General features: G+C 36.5%; 1 protein-coding gene across 1 annotated transcript in view; it reads left to right on the forward strand.

The window, feature by feature from the left end:
• Nucleotides 1-17,521, forward strand: part of FREM2 (FRAS1 related extracellular matrix 2) — a 128,812-nt gene that overhangs the window by 74,937 nt on the left and 36,354 nt on the right. Inside the window, exons 6-7 of the mRNA XM_034059978.1 lie at nucleotides 201-452; nucleotides 16,065-16,214. Of these exons, the coding sequence (XP_033915869.1) occupies nucleotides 201-452; nucleotides 16,065-16,214 (402 nt within the window). The remainder of the gene's footprint in view (nucleotides 1-200; nucleotides 453-16,064; nucleotides 16,215-17,521) is intronic.

Here is a 17,521-nt window from a genome sequence, read left to right on the forward strand (position 1 = left end):
CATGTGCTTGCATTGCGTCAGATGCAGAACTAGTTTGTCCAGAGGCCTCAGAAATATAGCCTCTTCAGAGGTTTTAGCCCATCTTTCACCTAAAAGTAAATAGAAATTAAAAGATAATAATTAAAATTCAGCCTCTGTGAGGGGATCATTATAATATATATCACTGTATGTATAGTGACTGTTTTCCTTTTATGCCACAGGAACAGCAACTGGAACTGCTCCAACATCTGTACTTTCTTACTCTGACTACATATCCAGGCCTGAGGATCACAACAGCATTCTGCGTTTTGACAAAGACGAGCAAGAAAAAATGTGTCGGATTGTTATCATAGATGATTCCTTGTATGAAGAGGCTGAGACCTTTGATGTTATGCTGAGCATGCCAATGGGTGGAAGAATTGGTACACAATTCCCAAGCACTCGAATTACCATTGTACCTGACAAGGATGATGGTAAGATATCATGTAATAAAGTGATATTCCCAGTTCTGGACAAATAACACCACATCAGCACGTAGAAATTGTTTTTTTTGCACTTCTTCCTGGTGGTTAAAGTACATGCAACTTCCATCTTGAGATTTGAAAATACTATCGGAAAGCTGTGTGGTTTTTTAAAGTATTTAGCATTGGTATTTTATGGTTTCAGAAAACCACATGAGCAGTGATTGGGAGTGAGGAGATGCACCTTTCCATTCTATCATGGTTAACAGGTGTAATCCAATATGCCACCCTGTACGGGCATCCTTAGTATGTGTGATTCTGAGGTTGTGTCCACAAAGCCTTGAGGTCCATTACATTATGCTCATAAGGGCCATAATACAGTTCCTGATGGACCAGAAGCCATCTAGCACCTGCTAGCAGGGGAGCTATATTCTTTTTGTCTAGAAGTGTTCATATATGCCTCCTTTGTCTTTTTAATAAAGCAAATAACCAAAAAATGTTGCTTTAGAAATCACCTTAAGACATGCTAACAGAAGGATGTTCTTTGTTCAAGTGGTCAATAGTGTTTTTATATATTGCATTGTAATGGGCATTTCTGGTGGTGATTAGAGAGAGGTCTATGACTAAGAAAGAGTAGAATCAGCACTGTTATCACCATTGTTATCACCATGTATTTGGAAATACTTGTAAATATTATTGTGACCTCAAGCTTCTCCTTCAGTGTCCTTAGCGTTGGTGTGGCAAGTCTTTTTCTAAGAGTGGTAGCAAAAACATTTCCGGATACAATTGCCCTCCTTTATGCAGGGAATTTTGGGGCTGACAGCTCAACTGTAAATTCTGTGAAAGTAATACAGATAAGCTATTTCAGTCCTTTCTATGAGGCCACAAGCCATCTATTGTGCCACTGTCATGTTTCCTAAAGACTGATTTAGGAATTATATAGCACAGTACTCTTTCAAAGTTTGATGTCAAGATAGTCAATTATTATCAGCACAGGATTTCTCCCTAGTTAAGGATATAAAAGATGGCTCTTAAAGGCAGGAAGTTGACACCCACCTAATTGCAACCTAAATACTCAGTCTGCCTGAAATGTCTCATGTGTAATCCAGTGACAGAGGTGACTTTGTTTTCTCTGTAGAGTATTTGAGTAGTCATATAACACTAGTGATAAAACAGTTTGAAATAATACTTCTTGCAAAGTAATAGATCATATATCAAATGAAAGCTTAAATACATTTATCTGACTTTGCTGTGATAGCAAATGCAGGTTTATTTGTGTAGGTGTTTTACAACAATTTTATTTTTTGAGTATTTTTGATGAATTCATTAATATATATATTACTTATATATAATTCAGTCTGTAGATAGCAAAGCATAGAATTTTGTGAGAGTAGCTGTAAAGTGACATTGAATTAAAAACTAGGAAAGTTAATCAATCACAATATTGTATAGAATTTAACAATTTATGAAACTCCTACAATATATTAGGGAAGTTAACAAGAAATCTCCTTTATTTTAGCACTGCCATTAGAAAACATAAGAAGTAATTTGGTTTGTATACCACCATCCAGTTTTAAGTCTAGTATTTCCTGCACAACTTGCCTCAATGCTACAAACTTTTAAACAGGAACTATTTAACACAAATAATAATATTAAGAGATTTATTTAAAAAGCTAGGGAAGTGTTTGAAGCATTAGGGTAGAACATTTTCATCAGATAAGAAATGAAAGATCTACATTTACTGGTAAGAATAAACAGTATTTTGGATATTGAAAGATAGGTTTGGATCAGTTTTTATAAACACTCGTCTTTTTGCACCCAAATATTGCATAGGCCATCTTTGAAATGGTGTGACAGAAATACATTTTTTGCTTTCTGTATCAGTGTAAGTACTCCCACAGTAAAGTCCAGAATGTTCAAAAACTTACTGACAATTCACTTGCTAGTAAAGTTTTCTAGCACATGCTTTTAATTTGCACAAAACTGTAATACAGATAAATTATAAGCTGTACCTTACATATTTATCTATGTATTGGATGAATGTCATATAGCATGTCATATATTGTGATTTCTCCAAATACTGTGACTGGATTAACATTATGCATTGACTTCTTAAGATCAAAAGATACAAACAGCAAAGTTCAAAGTTTAATAATACTACCTGCAATCTTTCTTATAGAAGTCAAGTCAGCACTAGTAACTTTACCTTATCTCCTCTGGCATTCAATGCAAGTTAATTAGGAAACATTCACCTTCTGTACCTATCATCAAAGCCTTTTCTTGTTCTTTTATTTCTAGAGAAGGCCCTTAGGGTCTTGTTAAAATAGCTGAGTTGCCATATAATCAGGACAATAAACAAAAAAATAAAAGAGATATGCTCACCTTTCTAGTGAACCAGAGTGTATTAAACAAATTCCTGGCAGCTGAATACTTTAATTGGGGATTATACAGTTGTACTGTGCTGCCAAAGCAAAATCTGAAAAAAAAAAAAAAAGTCACAGTAGATAGAATATGCACAGGTATATTTATGCATTGTGAAAGGTGATTTTAAAATCACTGCTGCTGTTGGAACATCTTTTAATTCAGAAGGGACTTTTCCTGATCGGTCCTGAAGTTGGAGACAAATAAAAAGAAATAAAATTATTAAGGTAATGAAATACTCAGCAAATGAAGTTTTTCATGAAATTCAAAGTTACACGTGTCACTACAGTTTAAGCAGTAAAAAATGAAAATCTGGATCTGTTGGAGTCCAGGGTTATAGTTGCAAGCCATGAATCACTGGAAGGAAAGCATTTAGCTAAAACCATTCATTTTTTGAGTGGCAGCAATCTCACTTGATATCAGCCATTTATACATCTCATTCAAGCAGACTATGCAAGGATCCTTTTATGGTTAATGAAAAGAGAGATGTACTCCCAGGAACCATCCCATCCTAGAAAGAGTGTCTAAACTGTTGAGATCAATCACTGTGGGTACCTGCTGCATCTGAATACGTTGATTTCTGACAGTAGATACGAACCTTTCCTTAGAAATTTAATTTGCCATTTAACCCAAAGTTGTAAACACTGTAAGATTGGGCATGAAGGAAGACATTTTTTCTGATACTTAGTTAAAACAGCTCTTACTATGAAACAACATTAAACAGCAAAGAGAAACATAGCTATTCCTGCTTCATAAAATAATTATGATTTCTAAAGAAAAATCTAAAAAAATGTTCTTGAAATCTATAGAAATAAATGCTGAAGAGTGCTTCAATAGGTATTTAGATAATTCAAGACAAAATCCAAAACCATACAAAAAAATCTCAACCATTTTCCATACAAATCTGAGTATGTGTTACTGAATCTAATCAAAATTGATGTGCTGAACTACTTGTCTTCATGTGTCTCAAAGATTTGGGGGATGAACGAAAATCCCTGAAGAATTTGAGATCAGCTGATTGGCTCAGAACATACATATCCTGCGTAGAGAGTTCAGCATAAAGTTCATTTGGAGGAGGCCCTTTACAGGAAAGATCAATATTATGCAGCTAGGGAAAGAAAGATAAGGTTACTGTGCACTTTTCATTCCCCTCAGAGAGGGGAGTCCTGGAATTTAGTCTCAGACTCTGAAAATACTCAGACCCTAGTCTTCCATGGGAATGCCTTACTCCCCAGATACTTAGCAATTGAGCAAGATCAGCCTGGAAGCTGATCTGTTTTTCCAACTGAAGCTGTGACTCTGGGACCATTTCAGGGAGAGAGAGAAAATAAGTAAGATCAAACTTAGAATTCACTTGGGAGTGAGAAGCCTGTAATTTTGTTCCAACAGTAACAGTGTTGCTGTGTTGTCTGCAACAAGTCTGATACAAATAATACAGTCCTTGCAACAAGGCTTGCAGTCAAAACTCTGCCCTCTGGCAGTCAAGTGTTTTGGGCTGCTAGTTTGGACTTTATTTTACTTACTCTATTTTGTGGTTTGGGTAAACTTTAAAGAAGCAAAGAATTGTGATGCATGCAGACCTGAAAGTTTGTAGCTAAGAGAATGCTTACAATTATTTTGTTTGCTTCAAGTTTTTAGTCAGTGCTTGTCTTCACATGTGATTTTAATTCCATGCTACTGTATTTAGCGTTGCCATGAGAGCACACAGCCTTATAGCCAGGCTGACAAACAGTCATCTTGTCTTAGTGGAATTGTTGAAGCCTCATGCTGTTCACAGCACAAAGTACATTAAATACATTTGTTCCACTTCGTTCAGGTTAAACGGACAGTGTTCAGCCTTCTTGACATTTCTACATCAAGGCTGAGAAAGCAAAGGATTCAGGTTTATGTCAGATGTTTGCTTACCATATTCTTTATACCTACTCAACAGAATAGATCACTTGTATCATTGACATGAGAGAGGTTAACGCTGTTTTGAAATATTTTACAGCTGAGGAAATTGGATGATGGTATGATCATGGTTAATGCAGAAAGCCAATGTAGAGGTCAAACAGAACAGGTTAATTCTTGAGTCTTCTGGAGATTTCTTAAAAACACTTGCTGTCGCTCCCCCTACCGTTAATTAAACTTTGGCAATCCTTAGACCATGTTCTGGAAACAAGTAGCCACTAGCACTTGTCCAGCTTGCTTGGAGTAGTAAAGTCCATACATTTATTATCAATCACCTGAAAAGAGGCAAAAAGCACTGCAATGCTACATTATAAATTTGTGCTTTGCATTGTCTCCCAGTAGACATACAGTGTCAGCTAACTTTCAGCATGTATACTGAGCCAATTTTTTTTTTATCTAGTGATATTAAATATTCTATTAGTAACATAGTCAGAGAGACATCCTTATCTCACAAGGGTATCTGAAATCTCCTTATTTCCACGGCCTATGGGGCAAGCAATCAAATGTGTATTTTTCTTTTTGAAGATAGATATGTCATAACCTTAAACTGAATGGGTCATTGGTTGATCTTGGTAGTTAATATCTGCTGGTCTGTCTGTCCAGTTCTAGTTGCAACCTGAACACTATAGGCTGTAGTACAGACTGGAGTCATGATTTGGCCAGGTATCCCTCACCATTCTCTGGAGATGACAAAAATAACTAACTAGTTGTTCTTTTTTCGTCTGTGCAACCATCTTTAACTATTTTCTCCCTTTTCTATTTTTACAGTGCCTGTGGGTCTGATGCTTCTGACACTTCTGTGCTCTTTTTGTCTTCTTTTGTCTTCTCAGTAGGCAAAATCTCTGCGATCCCTCCCTTTTCCCCAGTTTGTGGCAGGTGGCCAGATTGGCAACTAATCAAGGGAAAAAGTGGAGAATGGTCGATTTATGACACATGTTATACTTCCAGTTTTCTTTGCTTGAAGTTTCTTATTACTACCAGCTCAAAAGAGTGAAAAATGTTCAATTGGTGGTGATAGCCTTAAAGATTTTGGAAAGTCCCAGTTTGTTCTCTATCACAAAAATAAATCAATGTCATATCTTACAGTAGGACATTCTACAGAGGCAACCAGGTGCATTTATAGTTTGCTCTTCTAGAATTATCTGTTAGTGACAGTTTATTATATTATATGTGTGTGTCTGTAGGTACACATTCACACATTTTATATATATATATATATATATATATACATGGACTACATATATTGGATTAATCTTCACTTAGCTGCTTCGTATCTAGGTATATAGTCCAGCCTATAGATGTAGTCCATCATAGATCTAGGCTCCTTTGATAGGTAAGGAGGACAGATCATGACCTCCAGAGAGAACTTGGTCCGTCTACTTCCTTCAAGTGGCTCTTTTACCTCAGCTGGTGGAACAGCATACCTCTAAGCCTTCAGTACTGCAGATTCTTAAATGGTTACCTTAAATATGCATTGTTACATTTCTTTATGAATTACAGTAGTATTTCTGGAAAAGGGTTGAAATATGGAAAACAGCTTCTGAGTTTTGTACTCAAAATAACCAAAATAGTTGATAAGCAGTAGGTGCAAAATTACATGAACTGCAGAAAATGGACCCTTTCTGTTAGATCTAGAACGAGTTAAATGAAATGGTGTTCTTATATACACTGATGTTCTTTTCCAGAGCTTAATGGAACATTATTTTATGACAGGTCACTTGAGTACACTGAACATCTTCCTCTCTCCTGTATTCCTGTAGCATGTTGTATTTTTATGGCTTTGGTCTTTCTACTGCAGATCTTATATTTATTATAAACTCTTTGAAAGTGTAATGAATGCCTAGCAAACCATTCTAAATTTATCATTTTTTCTTGATTGCTGTTCTCTGTGATTGTAGGGAGTGAATTTAATGACCAAGTGAGTGCTTTGTATGTTTAATATTTGGGTAATCAAGTTGGTAGGACATCTTGGTGCATTCCATTTTCCTAATGTTTCTTCAGATCATATTGCTTCCTCTGAAGCTCCTTATACTGAGACTTGCCATTTTGCCTCTCTGTCTTTGAACATCCAAAAGATACTGAACAACAGAGTAACCACTGTACCCCACTGATTTTTAATGACATTGATTCTCCTTTTGAATTACTAAATCCTCAAAGGATTAACTCAGTTATTGTCTTACATTACTGTCTGTCAAGAAACACTTTTCTCTTCCCTCCCACATGAATGGGGTCAGAAGTCCAAAAGAGAGAATTCAAGAACTTTTAACACACAGCAGAGCATATTTTCTTTTATTAGAGCTCTGTGGTTTTGTTCTGGTAAATCTAGCTGTGGGTCCATTTTCACTTTTGTTCTGTCTTCTCTACTTAGTCCCATCCTCAGCATCGGCTCCTCTAAAGGGAGCTTGGAAGTTCTCTTGTATATTTTTCTTCTCAGGCCTCAGTGAGCTAAACATGTTCTCATTGTATGTGAGCACAAAAGCCTGTAAAAAGTTCTTTCTGCCAGTTAAGCAAACTTAGCATAACTAGCATTGTGACTGAACAGTAAAAGTGCAAAAATGTAAAGTCAGAATTGGGGCAGTGTCTTTCTTAGCCTCTCTTGTGATTTGGTCAAGATGTCTCCAATCTGAAAAAGTCTGTGTATACATATAGGCAGAAGACAGATCTAATAACTATCCACAAGAATGGGCAGAATCATAATTTTCTTTGTTGTACAAGCTATGCCAGAAGTTATAGACAAATACTAAAGGCTGCCTGGAAAATAAAATATTTTGCATTTCTTGATTATGCTATTCCTCTTTATGCAACTTTGTGGTAATGATAGTTATAAGAATAGCACCTCCCTTCTTCATTTCTTCTTCAATGAAACCAAACACAGTTGTTGCTTTGGTAAAAATTAATATTTTTAATTCATTTGGTTAAAATTAATTTAGCAGCCTTTCCTCTGTGCCTGGTAAGATCGTGGAATATATCCTTCTAGAAGACACGTAGACGGAAGACAGGGATGTGATTAGAGACAGCCAGCATGGCTTCACCAAGGGCAAATTGTGGAGTGATTGCATCAGTGGGCATAGTAGGTGCTTCAGATGTCATCTACATAGACTTCTTCAAGGCCTTTGATACAGTACCCCCAACATTCTTACCTCTAAACTGGAGAGATACAGGGTTGATGGATGGACCATTAGGTGGATGAGAAATTAGCTCTGTGGCCACATACAAATATTCATATGCAATGTTTCAATGTCCAAACAGAAACTTCTAATGAGTAATGTTTCTCAAATGTCTCAACTGGTACCAATACTACTTAATACCTTCATCAGTGATATAGTGGGATTTAGTGCACCCTCAGCAACTTTGACAATGACACCAAGATGGGTGGTACAGTTGATAGGCTGAAGGGAAGGGAAGCCATTCAGAGAGACTAGTCAGGTTTGAGGGTAGGCCAGCACAAACCTCATGAAGTTCAACAAGGCCAAGGTCCTGCACTTGAGCTGAGACAGTCATTCATATCAGTACAGACTGGGGGATAAATGGTATCTTCCACTGGGCAGAAACACTTGGGGATACTGGTAAATTAAAAAATGAGCACAAGCCAGCAATGTGTACCTTGCAGCTGGGAAAGCCAACCGTATCCTGGGCTGCGTCAAAAGAAGTGTGGCCAGCAGGTCAAGGGAGGTGATTATGCTACTCTGCTCTGCTCTTGTGAGAACCCACCTGGAGTACTGCATGCAGCTCTGGAGTACTCAGCACAGAAAAGACATTAATCTGTTGAAGTGTGTCCAGAGGAGGGCCACAGAGATGAATAGGAGACTGGAGCACCTCTCCTATGGAAAAGACTGAGGGAGCTGGGGTTGTTCAGCCTGGAGACGAGGAGGCTCCTGGGAGACCTTTGAGAAGCCTTTCAGTAACTAAAAGGGGCTTATAAGAAAGCTGGGGGAAGACTTTTTAACAGGAGCTGTAGTGACAGGACATGGGGCAACCATTTTAAACTGAAAAAGGGTACACTTACATTGGACATAAGGAGGAAATTTTTTAGGAAGAGGGTGATGAAACACTGGAATAGGTTGCTCAGCAAAGCTGTGGATGCCCCATCCCTGGACATGTTTAAGGGTAGGTTGGATGGGGCTCTGAGCGACCTGATCTTCTTGAAAATGTCCATGGCAGAGGGGTTGGATTAGATGTTCCCTTCCAACCCAAACCATTCTGTGATTCTATGAAAAATTAGTCTCAGAAAATGCACAATTTGGAATTATTTTGACTTTTAGAATACTGTTATATCCTTCTTTCTTAATGTCTAATTATCTTCAATGCATAAGGATTTCACCCATTTTCAACATGTGTTTACTTTTATTAAGGTCCAAGATTTTTGTCTTTGCTTTTGAGATTGACAATTTTTTTTGTCATCTTCCTATCAGCTTTCATTACCAAACAATAAAATGCTTGTTTATCATTCAAAAGCCCTGCTAATACTAATTGGCAACCAATGGAAATCTCAGCTGGGGAGAAAACATAATTGTCATAACTATGACTAGGCTTTAAAATTTTAGAGATCAAGGTCATGATTGAAATGGATAATGATACAAGGTATTATAAAGAAAAGATTTGTAGAATATGCTATTGTGATTTTGTGACTGTGTTTTTTTATATGAGTGTAGGTGTGGGGAACATGATTTGGAAGAGAAAAAATGAAAATACTTTTCTTGGAAAGCCTGGTTTTGCAAATATACTTCTTACACTCAGACCTTTTCTACAGAGCGATTTTTCTGCAAGACCCAGTAGTGAACTAATTACTCAGTTAAAATGTGAAAAACACATTTAGAGATGACTACATGCTATACCTTTATGTAACCTAATTTCTAAAATGCTGCTCAGCTTCTCATCCCATTCTGTTTGTAGGATTCCTCATTTGTTATCTCGTGTGAATCACTGTGAGCTCCTTCACACTTGGCCTTCTTGTGAGGTACCTTGTGTGTGGTATATTTAAATACTGCTGCCAAACCTCCCTATTTATCTGCCTCCCTCTGTTTCATCAACACATAGAGAATTTGTTACTGATGTATTTCCTGGGCCTCTTCCGCAAAAACAATCACATTCTTTATAAAACTAGAATATGTAGAAGATTCTGAGTTGGTTTTGTGCCATGTGAGAAGTTTTGCCAGGAGGAAAATGTTATGTAAAAGTCAGATGTTTGCTGCAGGCAAAACTATCACATATGGGTGTGTCCTCATATTCCAAAGTGTTTGTTTCTTCAGCTATTGGCCTTTATATGTTTATTTACATTGGTAAATGAGGCAATTATCTATATTATGGAATAGTTTGGGCAAGTTATTGGAGCTTGATGTTCTTGTTTCAGTAAAAATCTTTTGGCCCTGTCCTCAGACTCTAAACACAGGAAAAGCTCCTCTGATACCTGTGATAGTCCCAGTGGTCTGTAGGTTATATTTTGAAGGTGTGTGCCAGGATCAAAACAATACTACTTCTACTAATAAATATTTTCACATATATGTTATTTCACATATATAGGAATCTGGTATTTTGGAAAGGTAATAATATTTTTCAACCAACCAAAAAGGTACTTTAATTGCTTCTGAGTGAAGGTCACTTATAATAGTCAACCTTACACATCAGCCTTTTTCCTGAAATGCCAGTTATAGCTGTAAAACAGCTTAAGACTGTTCATTACCAGTTTGTGTGTAAGTTAAATGTTGAAAAAATAATCTTTAAAGCCACTCATCTTGAACAAGTTAAGCTACAGCATGACTTCATATACTTAGATGTCATTACTGTCCATGTTTCAGGCTTACTCTGTAGCTCATCTAGTTATTACTGAACCATTATGAACTGTTATTAGATGAAATCAGAGTTAGCTCAGTTCTTCAGGCTGCAAAGCATGCTGCAGGCTCTCCCTGCGGCAAAGATGGGCCTGACAAAGAGTAGGTGACCAGAGATGTGGAATCACTGTAGCCATCTTTCTTCCATCCTCAGTCTTGCAGCTAAGGCTGTAGTCTACCTCCTTTACTGTGCTACTTTTCTAATATTTGAGTTTTAATTAGTCATGTAGCAGAGAGTTTAGATGTGAATGCCAGTCCCTTGTGATGGTACTGTGCATAGAGAAACTAAAGCGTGAATGCACTTTACTAGAAAAGACAAGTTAAAATGTAGAGGTCTATACTGAATTAGTATGTTTCTTAAGTTAATCAAAGTAAATTTCTTAGCAGTTATTGATCTTGATTCACACTGTGTTACTCTACTGAAATTATGGGGTTAAATGGCATAAAATGAGAGTAACTTAGTGATGAACAGTCCAGTCAATGTACAGCATTTCCTGTGTAGGTAAAAAAAAAAAAAAAATTGGGTGTTTTTCTTACAAAATAGAGCTGGGTTTGGTAAAGGTTGCATTAGTTTGAGTCTGTCCTTTTATGTGTTACAACGTTTGCTGTATACTTTAAAAAATCATACAAGCTGGTAGACAGAAATGAGCTGCTGAGACAAACGGAAATACAGACGTTATTTGCTTAAGACACTGTGTGTAGCAATTTGGCTGCAACTAACAATTTTGATTCTGAGATGAATTTTCTTTTTGGTTGCAAAAGTTCTGGCAACAGTGCTAAGACAATGAAAGCTGTTAAGTTTACAACATATGAATTTGAAAAGTAATCTATTTCAACCACATCAAATAAAAAGCTATTGGCATTTCCACAATAGTACCTGCTCAAAAACTGAGCTCTGACTGAAATCTTGACCCCTGCTTCTACAGCATTCAGCAAAAATTAATGACTTGGCAAATTAAATTCATTGTGCCAAGCTCAGTTGCTTACGTAGCTTCAAGAATGTATAAATAGCTGTAGAATGATGCTACCTGGTTTCATATGTTAAAGTCCTCTTTGACAATATCATAATACATGTTTCTGTCATGGACAATTTTTTCTGAGCTTTTCTTTTGCTCCCATTCACAAGCATATATGAGAGAACATATAGAAGTTGACCTTTACTGCTTTTAAACAGGAAATGTCCATTCCTTCTCAAAATTAATGGAACTCTTTTCTTTTTTTTAACTGGTCTATCTATACCTCACCCACTTCACATTTGGAAGGGTCAAGTCTCTTGAGTTATAGACTCAGCAGCTTAGTCATTTAATGCTAGCTATGATACTGAAATGCAAGTAAGCATTGTGTATTAATGTATGCATTGTGTGGGTACAAGCCAGATGAGGTTCAGAGTAAATCTGCTGTTCGTTGTTATGCACAAGCTAAATAGCCATGTCAAGCATAAGGGCATATTATTTTGGACTCAGCATTGCACTGGCATGTCTAGATTTTACCAGAACAGGCTAGTAGGCTTACAAAGCATTGTTTTGTACCCTCTGCATTACCATAATGTTCACATCATAGCCTTTTTTGTACTGTGCATGTACAGTGCATGGAATAACCCTAGGAAAAGATCAGCCAAGAATCTGGTTGTAGTGACTGCTTCTCCTACTTCCATTATCTAAATGTCAGACTGACAGATCTGTTTTCTTCTATTATTTATCTCTTCCTGAGAATATATACATATATGTATGTATCTCTCACTGGAAGCTTATATCACTGAAAATCACTTTAATATTAAGGCTTGTCAGGGTTTCCACACAGAAGGGTCTGTTCTTTTGTGTGTGTCCTAACTATCCTGCCTTACATATTACTTGCACTAGCAGCCCAAGCTGGTTGTGCCCCTTGCATATCTTACAACCAACTTACTCTTTTGCCATGTCCTTCTAAAGTAGAATACTGATATAATTTTGAAAACAAAAGTGTCCTTGGAAATAGGCAGCTTTGTGCTATCTCCTTTATTTTCTGATGTACATTCCAAAATAGACCTATTTCTAGCTGCATAAGAGGTGTGTTTGTTTTCCTGCTTGATGACTGACTAGTGCTGTAGTTGATATACACTCCTGACTGTGTAAGTAGGAAGGCAACACAAACTTTAATTTCTGTGCCAAGAAACCTGGAACTAAAGCTCCTAACCTTTCTCCTCTGATTATTGTAACTTCATGCCAGTGAAATCTGTGGGTCTGAATAAAAAAACTCTAAAAAATCCTTCTCTTATTTCCGTAAAAGGAACCATTAAATTTGCAGTGATCTCTCTTCAGAGTTATTACTAGATTAAAGATCTGCTGTAAGTGAGCCCACAGTCATTGAGCAGTGTTTTCCAGCCATGACCTGAGAAAGACAATGCGTTCCCTGTTAGTGGCTTGGCTTTGCTACTTCCCCTGGGGAGCTACTAACACAGCTTACAGGAAACGAACTTGCAAAACATTTGTAAGGATTTGTTTCCTAGGATGGGTAACCGTGTAGAATGTGTCTTTCATTGATGATACATGCCTCAAAAAGTGTGAAAAACTTACTCTGGAAACTAGGCAACTGTAACTGAGGGTTTAGACTTTTTTATGTTTGGCTGTGACTACAGGGACAAACAGCCCATGAGGATTCTTCAGCGGTGGTAAAGTCAGCATCAAGATAACACTACAAGAAACAAACATTTCTTTTGTATCTTCCGTCTGTTTTAAGACATATCATCTAAGTTCCCTGCGTAGTCAGTGAGTAGAAGGGAATGCTTTCAGACATCCTCAGGTTTTTCTCACTGCAATGAGTGAGCCATTCCACCTCTCCTTCTGTATGCTCATTATGCTGGAAAACCTGGAATGGCCTACATTTGCCCTTGCAAACTGAGAGCAAGCAGGCTGTGATTGTAAGTGCTTCAAATGTGGTGCAGCCAAGTCCAGATCTATTTCCAGAACTACTGGGACATCAATATAAAGAGAACAGAATTATAAGAACAAGACAAACTTGGTAAAGTGTGCTAAATTTTAAGAATACATGTTCAAGGAACTACATGTGTTAGATTTTATGATATTTTTAACTGCCTTTATCTAACTGTTGACACCTTCATAACTATTTGGTCTTACAAGCATTCTGTATTTTTAAACCCTAAAGGCTGGATGAGTCTTTGAGAATTTTAGAGGGTCATTAAATGTCTGAAATGTGACATTTCTTTGCAGATCTAATATCCAGTTCTGCAGTATCCTTTCATCAAAGTTAATAGTAGTTATACAAAAAGGTCTGGGGAGAGTATCCTATGCAACTTAAAAATGTTTCAGTTAAGAGTCCCAAATATAAACACAACTATTGACAACTCACTCACTGTAGGCAAATAATGTGAGGTTGATGTGTCTGCCTGTGCACACAAGCAGACACACATTTAAATACACATAATGTTGACTAAAAAAAAATAAATAAATTTGAACTGCAAACCTTCTTATCTCCCAAAGTTAGACATTTGCAAAGTTTGTCATTCATCCTGCTAAGGTTGATAAACTTGATAATGCTCAAGCATATCTATGAATCTGCACTATTTTTCACTAAATACATTCAGTTCCATCAATTTGTAACACTCCGTATTAGTTTTAGCAAGTAAGATGATAATCAAGTGCATTTGTTTCACTGATGTAGGATATTAAGAGATGTTTTTGCTTGGGTTTTAGTTTTTTATTTTGTCAATTGTGAAATACGAGAAATATTTTGGAAGCAGAAGAGAAAAATCTTTTCTCCAATCTTCCAATTTAACTCTAAAGTGTAATTCCAAAATACTTATTAACTGCTAGTTTCTCAGATGAAGGTTTGGCTTACTAATAACTGAGTAACTACATTGTATTACTTCTGGTTATTTTTAAATTCCTATTTTACATTGTTAACTTTTCTGTCTAAATAAGCTACCTACCACAGATGAAATTCTTGCCATGCACTGTGTAGTCAGTCAGATTGTTCTCAAGTACTTCAGAAAAGCATAGGTATTTTGTCTGTCCGGTTGGTTATCCTACAAGTCTCCCCAAAACCTTCAAAATACTATCTCTTCACAATATTTGGCTTTATTGAGCTCAGCTGTAGTCCAAAGCAGGTTCTTCAATTACAAAACTTTTGTTCCATTGTAATAGAAGCCATAGACTTTGCAACATACAAAAAATCTTCAGTAAATTTGACTGAATTATGAAAATTACTTTTCATTAAAGAGGATTTATGTCTCCTTCTTTGAGTATTTTGTATCTGTTCTGTGTGCTAGGCATAGATCTGTAGAACCATAGTCTTTTCAAGTAATTTTATTTGAATTGTTTCTTTTTTGTTTCGTATGCTTGAGGGAGGGGAAATATTCCTAGTGCCACTGATAGAGCGCTGATTGATTGCTATGATCTTTGTCAACTTAATTTGGGTTGGTATTTTTAAGCACATTTGTGGTATTGTAACCTCATGATTATAATAAATTCCTCCTAAGCAACATAAGAAAATTGTGATGAAATACAAAGAGAATTTGTGTAGGTCTTCAAATTATATCCCAGGTATTGGGGAAAGCAGGTAAGATTTACGATGCTCAATGGGAAAATTAAGGCACTGACTGTGTGTGCTTACTCTTATATGTTGGAAACAGGAATGGAAGCACTAGAAAAGGGAAGCTGATATACATGCAGGATGAAGCTGGCCTACATTTTTAAGCCCAGTTTCTTTGCGAAATTGCTGTGGGTAGAAAAAATGGAAAAGGGAGGTAAAAATGAGGATAAACAATATGTCCGTTGAGTGGATAACACTTAGCCTCCTTTGCTTTTTGCTCTTCTTTCTTATAGACTGTGGAACTTAAATATTAATGTAAGAGACTATTAACATTCCAGTTTACATGAAATAAGATTGATTTTGTTTTAAATGCTAGATGTGGGGGAAGTAAAATGAAGTATTTGCCACTTTGGTTAGCTAGAAAAAAAAATCGAAAAGCAGCTTCAGTTATATATCATGTTCCAGTCTGGTTTTACCAACAGTAATCTGTGAGAACATTCAAGTTTTCATTATCTATATTCACCTTTGTCTATTTGCACCAAAATGAAAAATGCAAGGAATTTTCTGGCTTGTGCATGGGACTCAGCTCAAATAAGTTTAATAAGATAACACGTTTGATTGTGCACACAGATTCATACCTCTGCTGACACACAAAGTTGAAAATGTGGGAGGTAAGGAAAGGAGCAGTTGTGTAACAACAGATGTCCCTACACAGGCAAAACAATACTTGAAAAGAATTCAAAAATACATAAAAAAATCTAAACCTAAAAGAAATAAGCTTTATTTTACTTACTGAAAAGTGTGAAATTCTCCATTGTCTAGTGTGTATTTTATACTCTCTTGTTACCTTCTATGTATGATAAAAAAACATTTATGGACATTATTCTTCTCTCACCAGAACCAGTATTCTACTTTGGAAATGATGAATATTATGTTGATGAGAGTGCTGGCTATATTGAAGTACATGTCTGGAGGACTGGAACTGATCTGTCTAAAGCTGCCTCTGTTACAGTGAGATCTCGCAAATCTGAACCAGTAACTGCAGAGGGTAAGTTACTGTTTTGCTTTAGCTTCATAATACCTCTCAACAACAAATGCTGGTATATTTGTTCTTGATACAGATTCACCTACATAAGATGAAATTTATATGTGTCTTGCCCTTAGCAGATCTTTCTTTTTAGGACAAATTAAGTAGTTATAGAATTTCTCTCAAAGAAGTTAGTAGGAATAATTGTGAAGTACAGCACTAAGAGAAATGGGGGGGGGGAGGGGGGAAGGGGTATATATTTCCTTATAGTAAATATCTTAATTCATTGTGCTAGGACCTCTAGGATTCAAAACTGGGCATGGCACAGCTCTTGGGCTCTCTAGTCTGCTGGCCACAGCCTGAAAGCTCTGACATGGCTGGCTGCCTGTAAAGCCACAAGCCTGGTTCTTGGTCTTACATAGTGCTGCACTGGGCCGCCAGTACTGCCATCCTGCCTTAGAGGCTAAGATCTGAGGCGCAGAAGAAGCAGGAACTCTAGGCAAGTGTCTATCTGATAATGGCCTTTAGCCTTGCCAAATTCACAGAATTCCAAACCTTATTTCAATTTCAATGAAACTGTATCCCCCAAAGCTTTGTTTTAACAGTCCTGCTGCTTATTCCTGAAAAAAACAAAACAAACCCCAAATGTTAAGTCTCAGTCCTTTACTAAATTCCTAGTTAACTTTGGTTCCAAGATAAAGTGTCATGTTTAGGTGGTATCTTGTTTTTTTAGCTTTCTTCTCACTGGTTTGTTATGGATTAGCTTGCTTTGCTTGAAATAAAACAAACAAATAATCAACCAACCAACAACAATAATAACGAACATAAGAGCAAACTAAATCCAGATCCCAGATCAGTCTGTCTTTAACATTAAGTTACCAGATCTCACCTGACATGGTCTGAGCAGAATTTATTTCTTTTGGTTTCCATTCATTCTGGTTTACACAACTCCTCTAAATATGAATTATTCCTCACAATCAGCTCACTGGCCTTTTCTCCTTCCCTTTTTACATTAGTCTCAAAACTTCTACCTTTGTTACAGAACAATATTAAATTTCTTTCCAAAAAACTTTGCTTCATCTCGAAAGCTTTTTGCTTACTTTAATTTCTTACTTAAAACACACTTTATTAGTTTTAGTGGAATAACTGTTGGTTTACAACATAACAAAATCAGCCCCATTTTGTGACATGAATCACTATACAAAAAGTAGCTTAATATTGACTTGTTGTATTCTATAGTCCAACTTATGGATGGTCAATATTTGGCAAATTTTAAAGTTATATTTTAAAAAATACATTTACCTACAATTGTCTGCCTAATGACAGGT

This window comes from Melopsittacus undulatus, chromosome 2 (assembly GCF_012275295.1).
Source record: "Melopsittacus undulatus isolate bMelUnd1 chromosome 2, bMelUnd1.mat.Z, whole genome shotgun sequence".
NCBI classification, from domain to species: Eukaryota; Metazoa; Chordata; class Aves; order Psittaciformes; family Psittaculidae; genus Melopsittacus; species Melopsittacus undulatus.